We start from the raw sequence: 11,402 nt of genomic DNA on the forward strand, positions 1-11,402 counted from the left end.
TTATTTTTAAGATTCGCATATTACAACGATTCAAAATATATAAAAAAATTAATTTTTAATAACAAAAATTTAATTTTTTTGTCAAAACCCACATTTTCAAATGAGGAGTATTTTTTTTTTTTTAAGATATTCCTTGATAAATGATGTGATCCTTGTCATTGTCTCTCGTAGAGTAGCTATCAGGGAGTGCAATGGATAACTCTCAAAGTTCAAAGTTAAAAAAAAAAAAAAACAAAAACATAAAGTCAACCTTCTTTAACAACTTGAACAAAATCAACATCTCTTTCTACTAATGTTGATTTTCAATGATAAGAAATGAAAAAAAATAACAAATGTTGTAAATTATAACAATAAATATTTTGCTAGAAAGGAGCTCGCATTGCAAAAATCGACCCGCAAAAACTGAGAAAAAGATGTACATATCCAATAAAAGGGTATTTAGCATAGTGTTTTAATTGGATTTTTCAAAATTTCTTTTTAAATTACATTTTAAAAAATAATCCCTACTTCTTCAGCAAGGTCCTTCGTAACAAACCCTAGCACTTTAATCCAGATGCAACGCACTGCTGAGTGTGAAAGGCATCAATAAAACCTACATGGACATTTTTTTTTTTTTATGGAAATAGAGACAAATGAAATGTGATTGGGCTAGTAAAAAGGCTCTACAATCTTCTATCCAATCCAATGCTAGCGATGGCTAAATAGTAAATACTTTGTTCAATTTGTAAATGTTCGTTAAGTGTTTCCATCATAACTTTACGGTATATTTGGAAGTGTAGTTATGATTATTTTTTACTTAAAAATATATTAAAATAATATTTTTTTATTTTTAAAAAATTATTTTTAGCATCAGCATATTAAAATAATATTAAAATATTAAAAAAATATTAATTTTATATATTCGTTAAGTGTTTCCATCAACAACTTTACGACATGTTTGGAAGTGTAATTATGATTATTTTTTATTTAAAAATATATTAAAATAATATATATTTTTTTATTTTTTAAAAAATATTTTTAATATCAACATATTAAAATGATATGAAAACATTAGAAATATATTAATTTAAAATAAAAAAAATAAAATAAAATAAATTTTTTTTTAAAATACAAAAAGAAACAAGATGAGGTGTTATATTCCCTTTAATTTTGAAGCCATTAACGAGCATGAACAACGAAGGGATAGAGGGATGAGATTGCCTAATATCCATGTGTTTGGAGCAGAACTGACAAAATAAAAAAAATGCAGTCCTTGATGATAATTTGATCACATGTTTAGGGACTAGATTGGTGTTTCTTCTAAGAAATTTGTAATAAAAGGTAGGAAACCATTAAGCCCTACAACTCCAAGCCACACTACAACATACATTTTGCTCCCTCCCTTTCTCCTCCTCCCTCTTTTCTTCTCCTCCTTCCTCTCCCTTTCACCTCTTTCGATCAGTTAAAAAAAAAAAAAATTTCCTGATCAAAACCCAAAATCACAGTCCAACCAATCCCCCCTCTCAATCTTACAAACCCTAACAAGCTCTCGTAGCATCCTCCCATTTACTCATATAAAAAATAAATACACTCAATATCTATTATTTTAATAAAAATAGCCCATACTTGATTTTTTTTACATATATATATATTTATATTTATAAGAAGGAGAGGGAGTTGGTGTTGGTGAGAGTGAAGATGAGCGGTGGTGGGGTTAGGGTTTCAATCCCGAGCAACGCGAGGAAGACGATCCAGAACATCAAGGAGATCGCAGGCAATCACAGTGACGAGGAGATTTATGCAATGCTCAAGGAGTGCTCTATGGATCCCAATGAAACCGCTCAAAAACTTCTCTTTCAAGGTCTCTGCTCCTCGTCCTTTTCATTTTGCCTTGTGGGGTTTCTTGTTCTCAAGCTCATTGCCTTAGACCGTGTGGATTCTTCTGGTTTTGATGTGATCCGTCGTTAAAGACTTGATTTTTTTTTTAGGTTTTGAATTCGGTCTCTGAGAAATAGGGGGTTTCTTAATTTTCTTTTGTGGGGTGTTTTTACTGTTTTTTGTTTTCAACTTTTCGTGAACTTGTGGAGCTAATAAGTTAGATTTTGCTATAGTTTTTCTCTTTTTTTTGGCGACTTCTTTTTGTTCCTAGAAGGAAAGCTTTGTCCTTGGCTTTCATGTTTGAATTTGTGGAAATGAAATCATTGCTTATATTTTCAAAGTGTTAACGAGAAGAATTAGATGCACCTTTTTTAGTGAACTTTGAAGTCGATAATTGGGGTCCTATGAATGGGGTTTTGGCTCCTACCATACTGTGATTTTTACGTCTTGCAAGTTGTTTTCAATTGCTCACTAACTCCATTTCTTATTGTTCAAGAAGCTGAGGATGAATCGTGAAACTAAAATTGTCTCTCTGTAATTTTTTTATTCCCTTTACAACTGAGACTACAAGCATGTCTATGGTTTTGCAGATCCATTTCACGAAGTCAAAAGGAAGCGTGACAGGAAAAAAGAGGTAATTTCATTTGTTTCTCGAAACTCTTACCTGTCACTGGCTTCCTTTCCTGCTGAATGATTGCAAGCAAATCTGTTGCAATTATTTTCACTTTTATAAGACTGGTATAATAATGTTGTTCGGGATGCAATATTGCTTAACATGGCATATTTTTTAATGGAGTTTTATCCAATTACTGAATTGAGATAATGCCTGTCTGCTTCAGGGACATTAAGAGTTCATAATTTTTTGGTGCCTGTATGTAACTTGGTTTCTGTATTTGAACATCTATAAACATATTCTTTGCTGGTGCAATTGGATGTGAGAAAGCTGTGCAATTTTAAGAAAAATTTTTAAGGCGGGACAATGCTATTCAATTTCCATAGGATCATAGCAGGGGTTTCTGAGAACTAATGGACTAGGGCAAGGGGATTGATGAAGGGGCTACAGGTTAATGATGAACAGATGATATCGAGGCATTAAAGACTCAAGTGGCAGGGGTTTTGGGCTTAGACAAATGTGGAGGAAAAGAAGTGACTTATTTTTGTTTGATTATGTTGGCCTTTTCATCGCGTGGTTACGTGAAAGCGCATTTAGGAAAGATGTAATCATTTTTTTGTGTTTCATATACAAATTCCGAGCTCTAATAGCATTCTACTTCTTTAAAGCAGAATGCGCACAACAGAGAGTCTGGAGATTCTCGATGGCGGTCTGGTTCACAGGGGCGGGTGAGTAGAGGCAGTCGGACGATCTTCTCACCTCGACGCACATCACATGGTAAACAACCGTTTTTAAACACAGCTTGTTGAAGATTAAAGTTGCTGGATTGCTCCCTTCTTTTTAAAATATTTGGTTATGCTTCTGTATTTTCATGTCTTATTTTGTTGGCCTTCATCTTTATAAATACTGCATAGGCATGCAAACAGTATATCCGTATAAATAACTTTATACTAAGAGTTTTATGGATACCATTTCATTGATAGTCTAGGATCCCTTTTCCCTTGACTAATTTGGATGCATGATCTGTAATGCTGGATTAGATACTTGCTATAGTTATGACGGAAATTTTTATTTTACGAGTAAGGTGTATTATACCTGCAAAGCTGATTGTTGGCTGCGATCCTTGGTCAGATACTGGTGGTGGAAGGAACTCTGCTGCTGGAAGGGACAATGGAATCAGCCATGCTGCAGAGAAGGGCACCGGCTCTTCTTTGTCAGCCTCAGAAGAGAAAAGCAAAGAAACTACTGCATCAGCAAGGTGACTTGGATTTTTAAATCTCAGCTTTTCAAGATATGGTTTAACAGAGGTTATTGTATGAGCAATAATTACATTAATTATCAATTGCAGCCTGTCTGCAGTTGTGGCCAATGGTCCAACTGGTGTAGTTTCTGGAAACTCTAGTGCAACCCATGCCTCAAATTTACCTACAGGAAGCAATCAACATGAAGTGGCTTCGTCACCTATTGGTGTTAATAATGTGGGAAAGGCAGTGTCCCACATTGATGTTGATAAAACCCCAACTATTGCATTTGGAACTGGGGATGCATGCAAGGAGTCCGTGCCAAGCTCTAGTAACTCCTCCATGTCTGTGGCTCCAGCATCTTCATCAACAGTCTGCTTCTCATTGTCAGATCCTGTACTGATACCTTCTAATGAATCGCATCCCCCTGGTACCGTGGGTGCAATTAAACGTGAAATGGGGATTCATCAAACTGCAGGTGAATCAAATGCAGTTATTCCTTCGGAGAAATCAGGTCAGGACTTGTGATAATTTGATTATATTTTGTGCACTTTTAGCTTTGTTGTGATGGTTTGTAAATTAACTGGTCACAGCTTCAGAGATTGGCCTTCCATTCATACAAGGGAAGCTGCCAAGCAAAAACCAAGGAGTTGGGAAGAACCAGCTCAGCGAGTCTTCCCAGCCTTCATCTGCATCAATCCAGGGCGGCTCTTCTGGCAGCCGGCCTTCCTCTAACTACAGTAGCAGGTCACAACAAATCGGCCCACAAAAAGGTACACATTTGTACCGGGTTTTGCAATAACTTTTGTTACATTCCTGTTCTGACACTGTTAAGTTCTGTACTAGTGTGACATTAAATCTTCTGTTGATGTTAAGGTTGAAGCATCAGGTTTTTTCTGGACATGTGCTTCGTTTGAGCTTTTTTGAAGGCATAATGTTGAGAATATTTTTTTCTAGTACAAGTTTGTTGATATAAGGTGAACTGTGTAAGGGATACTACTGCAATCCTGTCAAATATACTTCACAAATAGGCTTCCCCATATTTTGTTATTCTACTGCTCCTTCTTGGTTTATTTCCTTTTACTTGATTGATTGCTAGATCAGGCACATGCCCTTTTCTTTCCGTAACACAGAAGTAGTTTCCATTATAGTTCAATCTGAATTCTCAACTGAAAATCAAAATCAATAATGTCAGCATTCAAGGTCATGTCTTTTTAGTTTGGCATGTAGCATTGCCAAACAGTTCTGCATATTGTTCTTTTTGTGGTTACTTTCTATGAAAAATAGGAGCCTTCTTTGGCTTGGTTAGAACATACTGTTGGATACCATAATGTGAGGCAGCTGAACTTCAGAAACAGAGAGGGACACACAAGATTCTCCATGCATCCATTCTTCTGTTTATTCTTTACACATTTATTGGTAATAGCCTACTGACTTACTTGGGTCCTTAATAATTAATAGTCCCTCTGTCTTCAACAGTTGGCTCTAATAAAGAGTGGAAACCAAAGTCCACAAACCCTAATGTAGCACAGGAGTCTGGAACAGCAGGTTTATCTGCCATCTCTAATATTCCACTTGAAGCCAGTGGCCATTCACAGCCCTCACCGGGTGTCTTTGATTCAGAAGAAGCAACTGCTAAACTGCAGAAGAAGCTGGAGGAGTTGCATCTTCCCCAGCGTCAAAATGTTATCATTCCTCACCATATCCATGTTCCTGAATCTGAGAGAACAAAATTGAGTTTTGGAAGTTTTGATGCTAGTTTTGGGGTGCCATCATGCCATGTTAGCCCCCCTGAGAGTGATAAGAGTTCCACACCTGTGTCCGAAACTTCTCAGGTTATTGAAGAAACTGTGGAGGAACAAGCTCAGAGGTTTGTGCCAAATAGTGTTTTTGGTTTTGTTTGAATGTCATCGTGAGTATATCCTAGTTCCCCTAGGTTATGGATTTTGTCTGTGCCTTTCCTTTTTATTTCTGTCATGTCCAAGAGGTAGATTATAAACTGGAATGTTATTTTGGCTGTTGAGGTCCGTTCTCCTCCATTTTGTTGTTTTATATATATATATATATATATATATATTTGAGAAGAAAGGTGGGCAAATAGTGTAGGCATATATGATGAAATAAAACCAGGAAATCTATTTTTAGCTTTTCAATGAAGTAATTGACTGAACAGTTGACAAATCATTCTAGGAAAGAAGTATATCCTTGACTTGTCCAGCTAGAGTGAGTTTGTTACCTGTAAAGTGATTATAATAATAACATCAATGATAAACAGATTAATGCATATTAAGTGGTGCTTTTTATCAAAATATTTATTTACTGTTTTTAGCTATTAAATTGATATGTAGCCATCCAATTTACCACCTAATATTTTTTGGTAGCCAATCCTAAGAGTTCCCGTGCTTTTAAAGAAAAGGTTCTTCCCCCGTATTTAGTGAGTTTTTTTTTTTCTTTCTTACAAAGAACACAAGTTTGATTTTTTACTTGTTTGTATTTTTTCTATGGTTTATTGAGTATGCTGCGTGCAAATTCAGCTGTAACTTTCATAGTAGTTCCTTCTCTCCCTCCCTCCCTCATCTTGTTATATTCTTGGATCCAGCAAACAAAATATACTGTTGACTGCTGAGGAGGGAAATTATCCTGATCATCCACAGTCGCCTTCACATGTCCCTGGAAAATTATCAGCTGAGGGTGATGTTTCATCCAATGCAGTGCCTGATTACGAGTCCAAGCAGGAGGCTGCATTGTTGTCTGGAGGCCATCAATACTCGGTGGTTCATACTTCTCCAAGCTACAGTTTTGGATTTGTTCCTCCAATGTTAGGTAGTCAGGTTGCATCATTTGAGAACTCAGAATCTCAAGCACGTGATGTTTCTCGCCTCCCTAGCTTTGTGGTAAGCCTCCAAAACTTTGTTCATTATGATATGTACACTGAATTGTGAATATTTTGCTTACTTCATGGGTGCAAGTGTTGATGTCTGGTAATGATTAGATGAACATTTTGCTTGACTCGTATAGTTGTAATTAAGTATTTCTGGTTATTCCAAACTTGGAGGTTATGTTATGATGATGGTGATTCCATGTACAAGTTTCTGAATTAGTTTTTGAGATTTTGTCTGGATAATTATTTTGGCTTTAACATGCTGGTGGTTATTTGATTGTCTAGGTCCAGCAACCATTTGACCCTACAAGTTATTACGCCCAATTTTATCGTTCAAGTGCTGATAGTGATGGTCACATTTCTCCCTTTCCTGCACCTGGAGTTGCATCCAAGTACAATGGAAATGTTGCAGTATTGCCTCCTCATACTTCTCAGTCTCCCCAAGAGGTTTCAATAGATAAAATCCTCTCTTTAATTATGCTTCTAAGCAAAACCTTTTGAGTTTTTGTTGATTGTGTTCTTCTTTGAGAAATAGAACTTTGTTGTTTTAATTTTCCTCTTCGCTGGTTAAATGCTTTAAAATTTTCTGGGGCATGGTTTGGGTATATACCCTAAACATATACCTTGTTATCTGCTACCAGTTATTACCGTGTACAATGCAATAGCCTGTTACTGTTTCACTGCACAGTTTGCCCCCAAATTGCACAAATATGGTGTAGTTATTTTGTTGTCAGGTCGTGTTAACTTCATTCGGGCTGTGTTTATTTTGTAGTCCTCATGCTAAAGGTCAACTTGTTTTTTCTTTACCCTTTTGCTTAGTATTTTGAAGCAAGTGGCAAGGATCTGTTACTCTTATTTGGTAGGACTCCTCTTACATGTTACAGTAACTGTTATAAGTTATTCAAAGCTTTTGTATAGGGCATGTTTTTGGCTCTGTAAAATTTTCTGTTATTGCCAATTTATAGTATGCTGGTCTTTGACATCAGATATGTGGTTTTTTTTTTTTAATCACATCATCATGCTGTCTGTTCTGGATGGTCAAATCAGGTAATACGTCCCATTTGGATGATCTTTATTAATGACCTTGTGGCCTGGTATCACATCTAAAGTCAAGTTATTGTCTTAGCAAGCTGCTGCCCTGTATTATTGATCTTGAGATTTGGGGAAGAGTCAGGGATTTCAAGGGGCAATATTGTATAAGGATGGCCATTCTGGCTGCCCAGGGCAATCACTGTGTGATGTACTATTTCATTCTGAATGATGCTTTCATTGGCTCCTACATAACCAACCTCGGTGCATTATTGAAAATTATGGTGGCGCTAATAGTTAGTAGAGTGATGACAATTATGGTGGCACTAATAGTTAGTAGAGTGATGACGGGGAAGAATTTCTAGGTACTTGACACCCATGCATTTCTAGAACTGATCTTTATGAGAAGTGGAATGACATATAGCATGACCAAAACAATGATAGCAATTGCAGGTCATTTCTGTTGAAGGCACCACACCTAGCCACTGGTTGTGATATATAGTAACAGTGCATTGTGTTTCCTAATGTTAGCTAGCAGTTTGTTGAATCATCTTTTGTACATCTACAAGTAAGGCAGGTTCTTTATGAGTGATTACATTCATTCACGGATAAGACATTTTGCAACTAAAAAGTGTAAGGTGATTTTATGAGCTTCTAGTGCTGCGGATCTATTTATATGGAGTGCCTGATTCTGTCTGTTTGATGAGAACACAAGTCTGCTTGTAGATATTTTCATACGTTTCTGAATTCTAATGATGCATCTCTATTTGCAGGGTGGGAATTCATTAGTTCTTTCCACTGCTGGCCCCACTCCTCTGGTGACCCAAGCACCTGGGCTCATGCAAACTCAGCAACCTGTCCCTGTCTTCCGTCCACCAACTGGGTTGCACATATCCCATTACCCCCCAAACTACATCCCATATGCCCCCTACTTCCCCCCTTTTTATGTCCCTCCTCCAAGCATCCACCAATTCTTAAGCAATGGTGCATTCCCACAGCAACCTCAAGCTGGCAGTGTGTATCCCGCACCAGCATCTGCAGCCACAGGGGTCAAATATTCACTGCCGCAATACAAACCTGGAACTAACACAGTAAATGCAACTCACATTGGAATGCCAAGTGGTTATGGACCATATAGCTCCTCTCCTACAGGTTATAATCCCAATTCTGCGGTGACGGGAGGAAACACAACCACAAATGAGGATCTTGGTGCATCTCAGTTCAAGGAAAATAATGTCTACATTACCGGGCAGCAGGTAGGTCAATAATTGCCATGTCTATAGTCTACTATGATTAATTCTTAATGTTCTATATTCTTAACCTCTTGACTGTAGAATTTGTGGTGTTCATGCAAACATGGTGGCAGCGCTGAGGGCTGTGGTGTCAATTTTATTGTTAATTTTGATAATCAGTAGTCTCATTCTTGAATCAATAGTATTATTGAATTATTGAGCAGACTAGTTGTGCAATTACAATATGGATTAGGATTAATTAACATGATGCTTGCATTTTAATCTTGTATATGTCTGTACACTTGTCCTTTAGCTGGTTTGCTTGAATCTGCACATGCTACTGCCATTCTCTCCATATGTTTTCCTCTTTTGTTTTTGGTGTCTTTGTTTCAATTCGAATTCTGTAGTTTGAGGCCATAATAATGCACAGCATAATGATTTGGACTGCATGGGATCAGTGAAATGCTGAGTATGACCTTTTCTTTTTCTTTTGATCTTTTTTTTTTTTTTTATATATATAAACAAATGATGATATTTCATTGATATTAATGTACCAAACCCCACTATATAAAGCAACTTGGCAAAGAAAATCAGCGAACTTCAGATTAACAGCTGAATAAACTAAGCAGAATGACAAATTCTGGTGAATGCAGAGCATCTTGGATTCAGAAAAGCCCCCTGCAGAATGACAAATTCTGTCAATGCACTCTTATATGGCCTGACTGGTTGCTTTGATTCTTTTGGCTCAGCATATAGAAGTTTAGGTGCTTTGTTTAGATCAATCTTGCTTCTCGCTGTCTTGAAAGATGTTGATGCTTCTTGTTCTTACCAGAGTACCTTTTGAAGATGCTTGTGAGGGCATATGGGTAATGTTGGTCATGTGAATACTTGTAGGTCCTAGAATGTGTGTTCAGGGTTTCCAAACCTGTATTCCCTAACCTTTATCACATGAAGTCTTTTATTTGATTGTTTTTGCTATAAATGATATTTTCTTCTCAAGACTGATGTATTTGCTTGTGCAGAGTAGTGAGGGTTCGGCTGTGTGGATTGCTGCTCCTGGCCGGGACATATCTGGCTTGCCAGCAAGTTCCTTCTACAACCTTCCTCCTCAAGGTCAGCATGTGACTTCTGCACCAACTCAGGCTGCCCACGGCACCTATACCAATATCTATCACCCTGGGCAACCAGTGACCGCAGCAGCCGTTCACCCACTCCTGCAACAGTCTCAGGCCATGGGTGGAGCTGTTGACATGGTAGGACCTGCAGCCAATGTTTACCAGCAGCCCCAGCATCAACAGATCAACTGGCCTAGCAGCTACTGAAACATGGATAAAACTATTCTTTTTGTATACGAGGGAATCAAGTCCAATCTTGGGATATTTTTTGGTAACTCCAACAAGTTTGGATGGAGGTCAACAGCAAGATGATACAACGTTGGCTGGATTTGAGAGTGTAAATCTTTAAAAAAAAGGGGGCTGGAAATCTGCCAATAGTATCATCTAATTGCTTGGATTGAGAGCATAAAAGGTGCAGTTCGCATGTAAACTGATATTGACCATTTAAAGTTAGTGGAGGTAGGCATGTGCAGGTCTGTCCTTTTCATGTTGCAGCCATGTGGTTTTACCATTTTTCCTTGTCATAGTTTCAAGTCTCTCTCTCCCCGTTTTATTTTGAAGTCGTTAAACTTTTTTTTTTTAGGGTTTTACTGTTGAGTGGTGAGAATCCTTTTCAATTCTTTCTTATGTCGAGGTTATTTTAGAGCTCTGGAAAGATAAGACAGGCTGGTGGAGAATCGTTCCAAGTCCCTTTTTTTTTTTTTTTTTCTCGTCGACCGTCCGCTGTCTTATATGTAAAGTGATTTTTGGATAACAAGAAGGATGTATTGAACTGTTGTAATTCGTATAAGAAAAAAAAAATAACAACATTCTATTGTTTCAATTGACCTCATGTATCTCGAACTGCCATTTTCATGGAGGAAGTTCCATGGCAAGAATATTATACTTGACCTGGAGAAACTGTTTTCAATGTGAAAGCAGCACCACTGCTCGTATCTAGTAGAGTGGGCTTGTACAATATCTTTTTATGCTTGGTGGAAAGGCGGTGCGTCCATCTTTTGCTGAACTGTGCTCATCCAAAAAAGTTCCCACGGTCAGTCGACGAAAGTGGCTTTTTTTTCCGGCCAATATGTTCTTCCTTTTTTGGTTCATGGAAAGACTCGAACTTCAGTTCTTACCATCTGAGCTATAATAGCCACCATGCTCTTCCCATATGCGTTTGCCATTTGATTGAATAATGACCTGGAAATCAACAGATCTGTTTGTTATGAAAGGTCCAACTTAGAGCCCAGTTTAGACTTGGTCGGGCAACCATTTGCTTGTGGTAAGGATGCCGGCCTCTGGGGAATTCAGAATTTAGCTACTGAACCATGCGTGGATGAGTTAAATATCATCATCTTGATCAACAACGATCCTGATGTTTTTGGTCGCGGCGTTTCTCCGGTACAAGTGAAGCACTAAGTGATGGTTTTCAGAGCGACCGGTGACTGCCGG

At 37.6% G+C, this 11,402-nt stretch overlaps 1 protein-coding gene across 1 annotated transcript; it reads left to right on the forward strand.

Moving 5' to 3' along the window:
- Positions 1 to 1,329: 1,329 nt before the first annotated feature.
- LOC118043722 (uncharacterized) lies at positions 1,330 to 10,791 on the forward strand. Its single transcript, XM_035051811.2, has 11 exons — positions 1,330 to 1,840; positions 2,448 to 2,491; positions 3,142 to 3,247; positions 3,602 to 3,728; positions 3,819 to 4,225; positions 4,305 to 4,484; positions 5,191 to 5,581; positions 6,311 to 6,605; positions 6,878 to 7,039; positions 8,395 to 8,877; positions 9,876 to 10,791. Exons 1-11 carry the CDS (start codon positions 1,678 to 1,680, stop codon positions 10,173 to 10,175), a joined length of 2,658 nt encoding a protein of 885 aa, XP_034907702.1. The 5' UTR covers positions 1,330 to 1,677; the 3' UTR covers positions 10,176 to 10,791.
- Positions 10,792 to 11,402: the final 611 nt, after the last annotated feature.

Source organism: Populus alba, chromosome 14, assembly GCF_005239225.2.
Source record: "Populus alba chromosome 14, ASM523922v2, whole genome shotgun sequence".
Taxonomy (NCBI): Eukaryota; Viridiplantae; Streptophyta; class Magnoliopsida; order Malpighiales; family Salicaceae; genus Populus; species Populus alba.

Coding starts and splice junctions, on each gene's coding strand:
- LOC118043722 (XM_035051811.2), top strand. CDS start 1,678: ATGAGCGGTGGTGGGGTTAGGGTTTCAATCCCGAGCAACGCGAGGAAG. Junction 1,841..2,447: donor TCAAAAACTTCTCTTTCAAG/GTCTCTGCTCCT, acceptor ATGGTTTTGCAG/ATCCATTTCACGAAGTCAAA. Junction 4,485..5,190: donor ACAAATCGGCCCACAAAAAG/GTACACATTTGT, acceptor TGTCTTCAACAG/TTGGCTCTAATAAAGAGTGG.